At 43.4% G+C, this 15,537-nt stretch overlaps 1 protein-coding gene across 2 annotated transcripts in view; it reads right to left on the reverse strand.

Moving 5' to 3' along the window:
- Positions 1-2,316: 2,316 nt before the first annotated feature.
- The window catches only part of PSTPIP1 (proline-serine-threonine phosphatase interacting protein 1), a 95,025-nt gene continuing 81,804 nt past the window's right edge, over positions 2,317-15,537 (reverse strand). Inside the window, exons 14-15 of one of the 2 annotated variants that reach the window (XM_059714755.1) lie at positions 11,385-11,482; positions 2,317-5,850 (exon numbers count right to left, since the gene is read on the reverse strand). In XM_059714755.1, coding sequence (XP_059570738.1) covers positions 5,719-5,850; positions 11,385-11,482 — 230 coding nt within the window. In that variant the 3' untranslated portion in view covers positions 2,317-5,718. Of the gene's footprint in view, positions 5,851-11,384; positions 11,486-15,537 lie in introns of both variants that reach the window. The other variant, XM_006272404.4, reaches the window with a different exon arrangement.

A 15,537-nucleotide genomic window follows, 5' to 3' on the forward strand; every position in this document is an offset into this window, starting at 1 on the left:
AGAAGTTGGAGGGGAGAGCAGAGCCAGCTGTCTCAAGGGGGAGGTCAGGCCTTGGGTCTCATGGTTCATGCATGGGAGATGCTCTGAGAGCGTGGAGGTGGAGAGTACATGACGGCACTCATTGATAATGTACCCTGGTCTCCCACCTATGGACAGCACTGTGGGATGTTGGAAGACAAACGGAGCCCTCATATATTTTGCAAAGTGTGTGCATGTAACCTGAAGCACTTCACAATAAAGTGCTTCAGAAGGCCTTTGTCCACTCTGAAGACAGCTGCAGACATGGCTGCAGACAACTTAAAAAATGGTGATTGGGTAAAAATCTGACCCCTTATTGCATGAAGTATCAGATAAAGACATTTCAAATGTAGCATCTTCTCTAACTTGTGTCTGGGGAGCTCCCAACCTGTCCCTGTTTTCAGAATGGGAGGGAGTTCAGTCATGGGGGTTTCAGCCCCCCCAGACAGCAGGGCAGGTGTATTGGAGCCCCCCCCGGCCCCAAAGTGGAGGGGCGCCAATTCACCCACCCCACCTTTCAGCACCAGGTAGGGAGCCCCAAGGATGAGCTCCCTCCACTGCCTTTCCCTGCTCCCAGGCTGAAAACCGTGAGCACTGGCAGAGAGCCTGGCTGTTGCTATGGGAACCTGGCTGCAGGCTCCAGCCCCAGCTAGCTCCCCGCCCCAACCAAGAGCGAACTGCTATTTGGTTTGGGGGCTGGGACAATGCTTCCCAAACTTTTCCTCAGCATGACCCCAGGGTGCTGCACTTGGGCAGTAGTAACCGGCAGCACACTTATAAGCTGGGAAGCTCCCTTCTCAAGAGCACAAAGGCAGAAAGAGATCTTGGAGTCATTATTGACTCCAAGATGAACATGGGCCGACAATGCGAGGTCACGGTCAGTAAGGCTAACTGTACCTTGTCCTGCATCCACAGGTGCATCTCAAGCAGGGCCAAGGAGGTGATCCTCCCCCTCTATGCAGCACTGGTCAGGCCTTGTTGGAGCATTGCGTCCAGTTCTGGGCACCGCACTTCAGGAGGGATGTGGACAGCATTGAGAGGGTCCAGAGGAGGGCCACTCGCATGATCCGGGGTCAGCAGGGCAGACTCTATGAAGAGAGGCTATGGGACCTGAACCTGTTCAGCCTCCACAAGAGAAGGCTGAGGAGGGACCTGGTGGCCGTCTATAAACTTACCGGGGTGACCAGCGGGGTTTGGGAAAGACCCTGTTTCCCCTAGTGCCCCCCAGGGTAACAAAGAATAACAGCCACAAATTGTTAGAGAGCAGGTTTAGACTAGACATCTGAAGGCACTACTTCACAGTCAGGGCAGCTAGGATCTGGAACCAACTTCCAAGGGAAGTGGTGATGGCTCCTACCCTGGGGGTCTTTAAGAGGAGGCTTGATGTCTACCCGGCTGGGGTCATTTGAGCCCGGTTTTCTCTCCTGCTCAGGGCAGGGGGTCGGACTTGAAGATCTACAAGGTCCCTTCCGACCCTACTTCTATGAATCTATGAACCCCATTTCTGGCCCCATTTCCTTAGTATGGCCCCTCGCTCCCACAATCCCATCCACTGATGTTGCAACCCCATTTGGGGTTGCAACCACAGTTTGGAAACTGCTGGTCTGGGGTAATGTTGTAACTCGGAATGCTTTGCAGAACAATCTCTGACTTACAGCTGGAAGCTGCACTTTTGTCTGCACCCGCTAAGGCTGCGTGTGTCCACACCCTTGTTTTTGGTGCCTTTTGTGTGAAACATCTTACCAAAGTGATACCTAAGTTAAACCAGTTGTGTAAGTCTTGAACAGACAAACCAGATGCTTTTAAAGTTAGGGGGTTATTTGTAAAAAAAAAAAATTTCAAATCTCTGATGTTTATGGACATTAAGCATATGGCCTTCAGTAAGAAAGGTTTCTTTGCCTTCTTCAACAGTATGATAATTTGTTGAGTGTGGTAGTTTTGCAGCAAAAAGTATTAAATAATTCCAGTTCAGTCTTTAACAGTCTACAGACCTAGACAACACCCAGATTTAATCTTCAAACAACCTCTCACTGTCCAGCTGGGTAACACCTTGGGAGAAAGTGTGTTCAGACAACTAGGCTATTTTTTGACCACTTCCTCAGTTCTATTTCTGATATGCTGACAAGTTTAACTGCGTGGTTATAAATGGTTTTGTAAGTAATTATAAGCCAAGCCCTGCTAACCAAAGGAGAGAAGATTAAACATGAGAACATCCCTTTTCACCCACTGCGTAATCCCAGTTTAGCATGCTGAACCCAGATACCATAATAATGAGTACCTTACAAATGCCACCATACGTAAAGCCTTCTGCATATAATTTATTTCACTTAATTGGGGAAAAACTGGTAGGGATGAGCAAGTTTTCACAACCAAGTGACAGTGTAAAATGATTTTATGAGGTTTCGGTAGCAGGCAGCCTATAAGAGGGGCTGTCAGCTGAGACATATAATCAGAAAATACAGATAACAGCTCACCTACTGCAGGACATAGTAGCTGGAAGTAATGTTCCAGTATTTGGTATGAAACCCAGAGATAGATGTAGTCTTAATGGAGTATCTTTGTATTACATATTTATAAATCACACAAGGTCTTGAAGGAAATATTCTTTTTTATTACAATCACTTGCAAAATGTCTGCCAGTATGTATGTATGTATGTATGTATTCACTGCAATTCTGTTTTAATGGGTTCACTGTTAAAGGAGGCAAATATCTGAATTTTCTATACTTTAGTTTTTGTTTCAAGGTGATTACAGGTGTTTGATTAGCTACATAATAAGTAATTCAGACAGCTGGCATACAGTGCCATGGCCTACTGGAACCCACAATTCCATAGCTATAAAATTGAAACATAGCCAGAGAAATATCCTCCTGGCACCATCAGCCTGCACAGAGCACATCATTATTACTGCTTACATTATGATTAGTGCCTAGGAGCCCAAATCCAGTATTAGCTCCATGTACAGTATACTCAAGCAAAACAAAGACAGCCTGGGCCCCACAGAGCTGCTTATTCTCTGCCTTGCTTTTTGACCAGCACTGGGAAGCCATCCCTCTCTGCAACTTCTGTTACCTTCTTTATGTGAGACATTAGCCTATGCCAGGTACTTCTATGTATGCTGCAGGCCAGGATTAGAAGTGGATAGAAATTCTGGCAGGGAAGTCGTAAGAGTGACAACTGGTGGAGGTGAGAGAGTTCATATTGAATGAACACTCCAAAGGATGGGGGGCTGTGGTACTTAGTTTCCGACCAAAGAGATGGATTAAAAGCTGTTATGGGTGGGTGCTGATTCATTTGTTTCATAGTTTCATAGTAGCTAGGGTCAGGAGGGACCTGAACAGATCATCTAGCCTGACCTCCTGCCACAGGCAGGAGTGGATGCTGGGTTCACAAGACCCCAGACAGGTAATCGTCCAACCTCCTCTTGAATTTGCCCAAGGTAGGGGCGAGGACCACTTCCCTGGGAAGTTGGTTCCAGATTTTGGCCACCCTAACTGTAAAATATTGCCTCCTCATCTCCAACCTAAACCTATTCTCCATCAGCTTATTACCATTGTTCCTCATCACCCCAGGTGGTGCTGGGGAGAAAAGGGCTCTGCCTACTTGCTGTTGATCTCCCCTGATGAGTTTGTGAAACAGTCCCAGTGATTGTTGTTGCATTTTCATATAGATTTCTTTTTGGCTTTAAGATCTTGACTCCAAGCTGAATGTGTCTCCTCACTTTATCCATTTCTAGTGATCATTTGAGCTTCTTAACTGTGGGTTTGCTTCAGTTTAAATCTGAGATTTTGGAAAATAGTAAGTTCATTCTGTCCCCAGTAAATAGTTTTCTTTAAGCAAATCCCTGAAGGGTTTTGTTGTCTCTAAATGCTAAAGGGAGATCATATGGTCTGTTGGGTAAATACTATGATTTTTTGAGAAGGATTCCCAAATACCAGTCACCTGAGAGACTAGAAATGCTCTGACCTGTGGAGAAGTCAAGCTTTTGCATGCAAAATGCTCAGATTTGCTTAAGAGAGCTTTGTTAATGTGAGAATGCAATGTGGGGGAGGTAAAAGGAACCAGGACAGATCTATGACAAGGATCTCAGAGATTTTTGAGGAGGTCAGATCTTGAAAGGGAGAAAGAGAAGATCAGGCAGGCTGGAAGATGGGATGGGGGATTAGTTTTATATGTGCCAGTTGCTTGGGAGTCTAGGATGTGATTGACAGCTTCAAATTAGAGCTCAGCTATTTTGGGTGGTGCTGCTACAGTGAAAGGCTTCACGTATTTTATTTTTAAACATGGAAGACGATGAAAGAGAGCTGTCCTAGGCAGAAGGTAGGGTGAGGGATGCACCATATAAACCAGTGATTCTCAACCGTTTTAAACTTGACACACCCCTCTGCAAATGCCTGCTCTTAGCTTTCACTCTATTATTTTTCTATAATAAAAAAGAGCAATTCTTCTGTTGCAAAGAACTCAGAAAGATCAAAATAGGTCAGAATGTTTTTAACACTAGGGTTTGCAATGTGAAAATTATGGGTTTATCTTTTGAATCATGGTTGCCCACCTAACAATGCTAACATTGTGCAGCATACTGCAGCACCTTTGAAAGGATCCCAAGATATCCCAGGGTGCCACAGCACCCTGGTTGAAACTCACTGATACAGACTTGCTGAATCAGAGATGAATAAGCTTTTGTGAGCAACAGCTCACTTCATAAGTGGCATCTGACAGGGTAAGCTGTTGCTCACAAAGCTAATGCATCTTTGATTCAATTAGTCTATAAGGTGCATGAAAGAACTGATAAGGTCTGACACAATCCATCAAAGAGAGCAAAGGCCACGCTCGGTCTCAGTTATCTAATATCACCTCATTGCTTTTGGATCCAATGCAAAGCTGGGGTTGTGGAAGACTTGGGGTTTAACAAATCATAGGAGGAGTTGGTGATGATTGGTAAGGGCATATATTTTCTTCATGTCAGAATGGTTTTTGGAGCTACATCTTGGGTTTATGATTTTCTATCAGTTCTATCAGTTCTCTTTCATGATAATTATGGGTAAAGAATAAATAAGTTCAGAATAACTAAGGAGTCTCCATCCTTGTCCCTTTGTGCCTATTGGATGAACCTCCATTTTGCGTTGTACAGCCAAGACCTAGGTATGACAAAGCTGTCTTTATTCAAACCACTAAAATACATGTATCTGCCCCCCAAATGGCATACTGTCAGCAAGGATGTCAAAGTTGCTTACACCATTGAAGAAGAAAATTGCTATTTGGTAGAAAAGGCCATGGAAGTGATTAAAAAACCTAATCGGGGTGGCACAAAATTACAGAGGAATGGTCCTCATTTTCTACTCTTGAAAGTAATCTTTTAGTGCAGTTAAGTAGATTCTTCCCCTTTTCTCTCCTCCATGCTTCTAACATTGAAGTACTCTGTTCAATGTAAAATGTTGATAGGTAAGTCACAGTGGCAGTGAGGGAGAAGGAGGGAAGAGAGGAGAGAACTTTGTGAAAAAAAGAACCCCCTCTTGCCTCTCTGGGAAAAAACTACTTCAGTGTGGAGGGAAAGATGTAGAAAAAATGTCATTTTGTTAGCCCCCAAATGATGATTTTAGAAGTCATGGGCTCCTCCTGGTCAGTCATGGCTGGCCATGTCCAGTATTTTGAGTAATAAGGTATCTTTAAACTAGAGCCTTGAAACAAGTGCAGCTTTTCATCAAAGCTTTTCAAGGTAGGACCCTGGCACAAATCCTTGTTGACCATTCCTCTCTGCTGTCCACCAGCCATCCTCGCCTTCTTCAATGACTGCTATGATGTCTCCTTCATTGATATCCAGTTCATCAGTGTTCTAAAAGGAGACACAATCGGGAGAGTGGAGATATGGTTAGCATCAGTACTGGGACTCTCCTATACATTGTTTATGTTGTGTTGTTTTGTTATCCTAATTCTAGTGGTCTTGTCATTCAGTTGTCCCCTTAGGTGTATCCTGATAAATGGCACACTGATAATGAACTGAAACATCAGACAGTGAGAGATTGTCTGGTCATAGTAAGGCCATTGACTTTCTCCCATCTCCTGAAGATCTCCACAGAACAAAACTACAAACACCCTCTATTCTTCTCTGGCTCTGACTATACCTTGTTTCATAAGAATATCTTTTGCCAGAAGGGATCTAACTGCAATCGCATCCTGAACAAGCAACCAACCAACCATGCTTCTTTGTAGCCTACAAACAGTACAAGGCTTAATCTCCAAGGGATATAAAATTACTACATCCACTGATGCCAACTCAGCACAGATTTCTTAAGTTTCCTGCATGGTCCCTGGTATTGAGCATTGGTAAATAAATGTCTGTGTAATTATTATTCCTGAAATGACTCCCCTGTTCCCCTCCTCCCCTCCCCAAGGAAATTGGAATAATAGTCAGTCTGGCTAGCAGTTCATTCAGTGGGGCTGCCCTATTTTGTGTAGGAAAAGGCAAGCATCTTGGTACTCAAGTGCCATAAAATATAAACAGTAATAACATAGGATATAGTAAATGTGTCAGTTAAATCTGAATATATTGCTTGAGAGAGAGTTAGGGGAGGGGGAGAGACCTCAAAATTAATGGGAACTGAAGATAAAGCTTCTTTTACTAGTGGGAAGAATCTTAAGTGTGTCACACTTGTAAATCTGATCCTAGGTTAGGGCTCTTCCACCTTCATGAAAGGAATGTAATAATCTGCCTTGGGGAAAATGTCATGAATGAGGATGCACAGTAAACTGAGCCTATGCAAGCCCTAAAGCAAATGAGTAAAAATACTGTCATTAAAAAGCAGCTGAATCTCCTGTGCTGCAAAGAAAACTCCTCTTCAACTCTGCTGGCATAACCCAACATTGCTGGGCCTTAGAATCTGACCAGCGTTTGCCTCTGAGGAAGCATTCTTTAGGTGGCCTGTTTTCAAGGTGGTTTTCCTTGTCTCTTAAAACAAACCCAAGGGCATTCAGTGATGTTCAAAACCAATACAAGGGAATATTTTTGCACAGCTTGCAATTAAACTGCAGATCTCTTTGCCCATTATGTTGCTGAGGCCAAAAGTTTAGCAAGCCATAAAAAAGGACTGGACATTTGTATGGAGAACACAAGCCCCACAGCTAATGCTAATTAAGAAATTATCAACAGGGCATAAACTATTCTTTGACCACTGAGAATTAAGATGAAACCACGAGGGACAAGATTAGTCTACAGTAGAGAAATGAGGAATTTCTTACAACTTTCCTTGTAGCATCTGGCCACTGTCCTAGAGAACATATTACATAAAAATTGATGTTGAGTCTTAACCAGTATAATGATTCCTTTTCTTCTGTGTTTTCTGTTTAGGAACATTAATGGCTTACGCCTTTAGCTCTTGCTCTGCTTGGAATTCTGGAAGTTAATAAACTGGATAAGGTGAAGCAAATGTTATTTGCCTTACTTATAAAGCACTTTGAAAACTACAGATTGAAAGGTGGGTGGTTTTAGGCTAATTCACTAAAGCAGTTGTATACTATACTGTCTGGACTATGACTTCATTAATGATATCAAACCTAATTATGTTTGATACCAGGAAGGGAATAATACACTAATTGAAGAGCAACACACATCCTCACCACTGTCTTGAGGTTCGGTGAACAAGACATCCCAAGCTCCATGACATTTTCCCCTGGGGACATTTGCTGGGACTGGCACTTGGGAGGAGCAATCAGCAGGTGGTGATAAGGGAAAATGTGAGCTAGGGCTATGCACACGCAGGTAAGGACTTCCATGGGTTGAAATAGCTCAACATTTGTGTGTGGTGTTTGTTATTTTTTGTTGTGGATTTTTCTCCTTGTGGACCCATTTAATGGAACTAAATTATACAAATTCTTGGTATTTCCATCATGCATGAACTGCTATAGCATGAGAAAACTACATCTCTCATTGTTTCAGCCCCATTAAAAAGGAATAAAAGCCTCAGGTGGGTATTTAGGTGAAAAATGGATACAAATAGTTGTACTGCATGTGCTAGAACTTGCACACAAATCATAGCTGAGGCAGATGTCAGGTCAGGAGTCTGGAGCCTAGCAATAGTTATGAACATAAAATCACTGTGACATATTTTAAAACCCCTTCGTGACATAGGGGTTGTGTCTTCCTTGCTATTGGGTAGAACTTAAAACATTGCATCAATCTGTGTTTGAAGAAGGACTCCACAGGTGTTTGGTGGAAGAGAAGAAGTACAGCGTTCAGATTAGATTGAAAGTTTTGGCATATTATTTGATTTGAAGATGGAGTGGATTTTGTAAATATGATCTACAGTCATTTTCCCTTGGAAAATTTCACTTGTAAAGTAGGGTCAGAATGGGTCAGTACTTGCATGGGAGACCTCCAAGGAAAATCTAAGTGGTGCAGAAAGGATGCCATTCTTTCTGAATTGGTGTTGAGTCAGTGTCGTCCGGGCTAGGGACACACATTACACATAAACTGGTTTAAGTGATCAGAAACTGGTTTAAACCTGTAACAGAACAGATGTTCAGTGCACATAAACCAGTTTGAAAATAGATGAAACTGGTTTGAGATAAACCTGGTTGAATGTCTATCAGACTTACCTGTTTTGGGTCAAACCGGTTTATGCAATGCTTGTCCCAGACCCCTTGCTCGTTTAAGTGAAACCAGACTCCTCCAGCATCCTGGCATGCTCTCTGAGCTGGGCGGGGCTCTCTGCTCCACAGCAGAGCTGGCCCTTCCCCTCTGCTCTGTGGCTAGAACTTGGCAGAGACTGCAAGTATCTGCTTGGCTTCCCCCTGCTCCATTAAGCAGGGATCCCCGTCCCCTCTGCCTTACACAGACACCTCTCAGCATTAGCTAGCAGACCACATGCTCGCTACAGTCTGTGCTGTGGCAGATGGGACAAAGGCAGAATCAACAGATAGCTAGTAATGTCCCTCTGTTGTTTTCTTAATGGGGTGATAAACACCAAGTTAAGGGTGATGAATGCTGTGTTATCAATTCCCTGCTGGGCTGGTCAGGAGTGGGGGGAAACCCCTCCCTAATCAGTGTCCTGCCAGGGCCTGGCCACAGCCCCCTCAGCACTATGGAAGGGAAGGGAGGGCTGCTGTAGTGCCCCCCAGCTTCTGGCCTGAGCCATTGCAGGCACGTGCCTGCATTTCTTGGATCTCTGTGCAGTTACAAACCAATTCAGCCTAGCCAAGTTAAACTAACCTGCAAAGATTTAATCAATTCAGGTTCAGGTTTTTTGAATGTCTGTCCCTAGCCACAGTATCCTGCTTGCCACAGTATATGATCATGAGCTAGAACTAATGCTGTTTTAAGAAAAGCTGTAAAATGGGGAGCTGGGTGTCTATAAGATTTCATAGACATTAGGGCTGGAAGGGACCACATAAGATCATTGGGTCCAGCCCCCTGCCCAAGGGGCGGGAAGTCAGCTAGGGTCAAAGAATCCAAGCAAGATAGGCATCCAAATGTTTCTGAAAGTGTCCAGAGTAGGTGCCTGCACCACCTCTGGGTTTAGTCTATTCCAAGCCTTGGTGACTCGGACAGTAAAGAAGTTTTTCCTTATGTCCAGCCTAAAACGGTCTTGCAGGAGTTTGTGACCGTTGATCCTTGTCTTCGTTTGGGGTGCACTGGTGAACAAGTGTTTGCCCCGATCCTGATGCATACCCCTTATGTACTTATAGGCTGCCACCAAGTCACCCCTGAGCCTATGTTTCTCCAGGCTAAACAGTCCCATGGCTCTCAGCCTCTCTTCATAAGGCCCGTTCTCTTGCCCTCTGATCATGTGTGGCTCTCCTTTGGACTCTCTCAAGCTTCTCCACATCCTTTCTGAATTGTGGAGCCCAGAATTAGATGTAGTACTCCAGCTGCAGCCTCACTAAGGCTGGGTACAGAGGTACATAAGAATCTTGTGCTCCTTCTCAGTTAGTATTGGTTCCACTGCCCTATCAGGATTCCAGTTAGAATATGTATGTTCTTGTATCCTAGAATTATTTAGTCTGGAGAAGAGAAAACTTTTGGGGGTGGGGAGTGAGGAAATAGAGGGGGAGGGGATTTAATAAGGTCTTCAAGTACCTGAAGGGTGATTACCAGGGATTCTGGTTTTCTCTAATTTTAAAAAAAATCCCCAATTTTCAAATTTAAAAAAGGAACCCCAAATCCACATTTTCCATGATATATATAATAGTGTTTCATAGATTCATAGATGTTAGGGTCAGAAGGGACCTCAACATATCATCAAGTCCGACCCCCTGCCTAGGCAGGAAGAGTGCTGGGGTCAGATGACCCCAACCAGATGCCTATCCAGCCTTCTCTTAAAGACCCCCAAGGTAGGGAGAGCACTACCTCCTTTGGAACCCGATTCCAAATTTTGGCCACCCTTACCGTGAAGTTTTTCCTGATATCTATTTTAATCATGGAAAATGTGAATTTTGGGTTACTGTTTTTAATCCAAAAATTGAGGGGGAGTTATGAGAGAAAACCAGGATCCCTGGTGATTACAAAGCCGATGGACAGGGGCTTTCCCTGATTGCCAGAGACAGGACTAGGAACAATAGCCTCAAACTGCAGCAGGGGAAATTCAGGTTGGAGATTAGAAGGAACTTTCTGACTACGGGGGTAGTAAAGCACTGGAACAGGCTACCTCTCTACCTCTAGAAATTGTGGAATCCTCCATCTTTGGAAGTTTTCAAAAGCAGGTTGGCCGGACATTTGGCTGGGACAGTTTGGCCAGGGATGATTCTGCCTTGAGCAGGGAGCTGGGCTAGATTGACTATGTGAGGTCCCTTCCAGCCCTCCTTTCTTATGATCCTATAGCCTAAACTTCCTCTGTGATACCAGCTTGATGCAGTATTTTCCATCTCTTCCTGAGCTAAACTCCTATCAAAAGGTTTTTGGCCTGAATCTTATATGAATATGTATAGAGAGATCTGTTGTCTTCAACTGAACTCCCTATGAGGGAAGAAGTCTGCAATAGCAGATCCTGAGACATGATGTCCTTAAATTACTTCTCTAAAGCTTTCATTGGGCCTTATCTTACACCCAGGTATTTTCCCATCATTTTAAATGTAAAAGGCTTCTGTGTGAATAAGTCTCCCCTGTCCCTTAAAAGAAACTAGTTGGGGTGGCCTGTGCCATGAACTGATAGTCAAGACTCTTGGCTGTCACCAACTAGCTGGATGAACTTGATCAAATAACTGTGCATGCATCTGTTTTCCCCATCTCTAAAATCCTCTATAAAATGGAGATAATACCTAGTTCCAGTGGCTGTTGAGAATTAATGTTTCAAGTGTTTTTAAGATCTTTCGGTCAACAGCATTATTTTAAGCCCCAGTGCATTATGATGCATTTGTTCTTAAACCTTTGATTACCTGGGCTGTGTAGTCATAGAGCACTCTGTAGTTCTGTGATGATGTGGCTGCTGCGTGTTCACCCACATTAATGGATGCATAGACCCCATCTGTTTTCTCTGCTAAAAATAAATACAAAGAGTCAGCCCCTTCTAAATGCAAGGCTTCACAAACACAAGGGTCTCTCTCTTCTGTAGGCACAAGGACACGTGTGCCTGGGAAAGCTGCCATGACCTCTCTAAGTAAAATTATGCACAACTGTTGCAACTGATGAGATGACAATGCACTTGGTAGGTTCCTAGAACACTCAGAAACTAGCTTCTAACAAGTGTTAAGAAAATATTTTACCTCCTAAAACACGGTCCTCAGACTTGTAAAGAAATGTCATAATACATGTTTGATGTATGTGTTACTATAGGTGCAGACTTTTGGTGGATCAATGACTTTCCAAAGGGAAAAATAAAGTTACCACCTAAAATGTAATGCATTGAGGGAAAAGTTCTGTGATCTTTGGTAATAATTTATATAGTGCCATGATAGTAATCTGTTACTAACTTGACCTTTCTGAATGATGTTGATCTAATCCAAACTGTCATAACTGATGACAAGAAAACATTCATTCAGTGTTGTTGCAACAAGTATAAATGCTCCACTGAGAAAGTGACACTTTGGCTTTATCTACACTGTCTGGGTTTTAGGACTATAGCTATAGCTATAATTATGTAGCTAACCAGCAACATTCTCTTAGTGCAGAGGCAGCTGTATCAATACAAGAATGCCTATACTAAAACCTATGCTAGTTGAGTATAGTATGTTGGTAAAAATAAAGAAAAAGAAATCCAATACAGTATAACTAGCATAGCTGTAGATCAGACCTAAGGAGAAGTCCAAAAGGATTTGATCCTGCAGCACTAAATGAAAAATTTGTCCTCAGACCAGAATCTCCTACTGGGGTACTCTGTGCACAGAACTTAAGGTGTGGAGATTTTAAAGGCACAAAGCATTCACTTAACTTTGCTCTTGCTGAAATCAGTGATATCAACTAAAAACACAAGCCCTATAAGCAAAGGTACAATAAAGATACAGAATTTTTAGAAACATGTCACAATTGTTAAGATGAATGTATTCACAAAATACATGTCATAGCTTTAGGAGTTTGTACACAGCTTTTAGAATATTAGTTTAGCCCTGGCTATGTAAAATAACTTATTCCTGGCTTTGTTTCTTGTAGCTTCTTTTCCTATGTCTGCAAGGGCCCTCTTCCTGCTGGGGGATGAAGGGGTTGCTCGTGTAAATCTTCTGTGCACCGGGGGGATAATAAAGCAGACAAGAACCTTTGTAAACTTTCCCACAGTAAATCCTGGTGGGTTTAAGGCATTCCTCTTCCAAGGAATGACATGAGCTCTCTGATGGGTATGAGAAAAAATGGCTATGATTCTTCAGCTACTGAGGGCTCTGAGTAGAAGACAACCCCCAGTAATTAAATTCTACATATGGAAAATTCATAAATTTGTTATAATTTTCCAGGTATAGAAGTGAACTGTTGGAAGTTGGCTTTGATTTGTCCCCTTCCTACTGCCACAACGGGGATAATAAATCTTGGAGGGAGGGGGTTAAATGGCCCCTTTGCCTTCTACCTCCACAACTTTATCCCCCTCCCACCCCAAATGTCACACTCTGCTATTCCTGGGCACCAGAAAGTGAGAAGTATATTTGAAAACACTGATGTGATAATTTATAGGCACAAGTCCATAGGTACCCATAAACTAGTCTAGGATTGATGCATTTCACCTTTTAACATAGGTACTCCATAAACACACCTTCAAGCAGCACTTTTATACCTACTTGTATATAGTACAAACTATACATTATATTAATCCAAAGCCAAAAGGGTACCAGCAGAGTCAACAGCATTTCAAGCCACGGTGACCCCATGGCTAGCACTGCTCAGTATGTGTGTGTGTATTCCAGATACTCACACAAAGGACCATATGCTAATTAGTCCCCCTCATGGCTGGAACCTTGGTGTTTTTGTAATGAGTCCTGGGATCCTCTAAAAATGTATATGCAGATGAGGCAAAGGGCAATCTGGTCCAGCTCCACCTCATGGAGGGCCTATGCTAATCAGAGGGGGGTAACAGAGGGATTCTGGGTGGACTGTTTGGGCCACATTTGGTGATGTCTGCCAGACATTTAAGGATGGTAAAGAAACAGGAATCACTGGAGATGAGAGTGAAAAGTGCAGCTCAGCTGTGCCAGTAAAGAGGAAGTTGAAATGTATGCCATGTAGTACAAGTAGCAAGTACTACCCTGCAATAAGGCTATTTATTTTATAAGTACTACCCTGCTGAGGAGTTTGTTAGTTTTGTGTGCCCTGATAGGGGTGCATGTTTAGATGCCTAGATGTTTACTGTGCAGTTAATTAGTCAACGTGCAATAAATGTTTCGTAGAGACATGCCCACAGTGACTTGAAAAGGTTGGCATTGAGGGGCACTATTATACATCTTATTCAGATGGGCTGTACTAACCTATCCTTGTGGCAGGTTCCTATCAGCATCTCGGCCTTTTGGCTAAGATTGTGTGATCAGCAGAAAGCCTGATCCAGTGCCTTCAGGGCAGAGTGTCAGGTTGGCAGGAGTTCAGGCGGAAAACCCAAAGCCCAAAACAATGGCAGTGGTGGCAGGAGGTCTGATATATTCCCCATCAAGCCCAGCTCAACAAAGCCTTGGGTGGGATGATCTAATTGGGGCTGGTCCTACTTTGAGCAGGGGGTTGAACTAAATAACCTCCTAAGGCAGGGGTAGGCAAAAGGCAGCCCAGGGGCAGGATGCAGCCTGCCAGGCCATTCTATCTGGCCTGCAGGGCCTGTAAAATTTTAGAAAATTAATATTAATCTGCCCTGGGCTGCCTGTCGTGCGGCCCTCAATGGCTTGCCAAAACTCAGTAAGCGGCCCTCTGACCAAAATAATTGCCCACCCTGTCCTAAGGTCCCTTCCAACCCTAATTTTCTATGATTCTATTAAATCAAACTGCTAGGGATCTTGATGGATGCTGAGGAGAAAGATAATGTAGCATGGGAAAAGGTGACAGCAGGGATGCGGCAAATACTTTGGTTATGCTCCAGAAGGACGCTGTCCTTTGCTGGAAAAGTGGCGGTAGTTAAGGTTGTGCTACTGCCAGTTATTCTATATATGGGAATTATCTGCCACCACATGGGTGGGAATACAGCAGAAGTACAGAAGGAAATATGTGTTCTTCTGGAATGCCAAAAGAGAAAGTTTGGCTAGAGCTGAACTATACAAAGCAAGAAAGATGGGGCGAGGGGAAGGGGATGGGAGCTACTGAGTTTGGGATTGTTCATCTTCATGAAATATGTAAGTGTGATACGTAAAGCGGTAATGGAAGGAGATGGGAAAGTAGCATGTATCACCCAATTTCACACAGTTGCAATTTTGAGGAAATGGGGAGTATATCAGACCTCTTTGAAGAGTCCATGGGTGTGGCAACTGCCAATTCGCTATATGAGGATGCAAGGTATACAGAGGTATAAAATAGGGAAGGTAGGACTGGAGGTCCTGAAGGATCAGAAGAAATTGATGAAAGTGGTAAGGGGAGAGAGAGGATGATGCCAGTAGGAAACTTCACAGAAAGACAAGCAAAGAAGATGTGGAAAGCAGTGGTAGGTAAACAATTAAAAGGGGAACATGCTGACCTAGCATGGATGGTTGTAAGAAATATGTTACCAGCGAGAGAGGTGCAACACAGATAGGGCTTGACGAGCTCATCAAGATGCCTAAGGGAGAGATTTGGGGAAGAAGAAATAGTGGGGTGTGTTTTGGGAGTGCACATATGCAAAAGCGGGTGTGGGAAAGGGTCTGTCCTTTCTGAGTGTCACCAAAATAAACCTGTCGTTAGCGCAGGAGATGGTACTACTATTTGGGCTCATACCAAACGGACCAGAGGAAATGTTATTAAGGACTTTATTAGCATGTGTTCAAACTACTTTATAGAAAGTAAGAAAGCTCTGGGTATTTAAGGGATTGGCTTTCACTGAAATTGTGTGCCTGAGCTGGTGCTGTGTGAACTGAAATATTACATGAATTGGGACAAGGAAGATATCAGAGAGGAAGAGGCAGAGAAGTGGAGGAAAAAGGACTGGACACACTTGTTTAA

The sequence above is a fragment of the Alligator mississippiensis genome, chromosome 11, assembly GCF_030867095.1.
Source record: "Alligator mississippiensis isolate rAllMis1 chromosome 11, rAllMis1, whole genome shotgun sequence".
Classification (NCBI taxonomy): domain Eukaryota; kingdom Metazoa; phylum Chordata; order Crocodylia; family Alligatoridae; genus Alligator; species Alligator mississippiensis.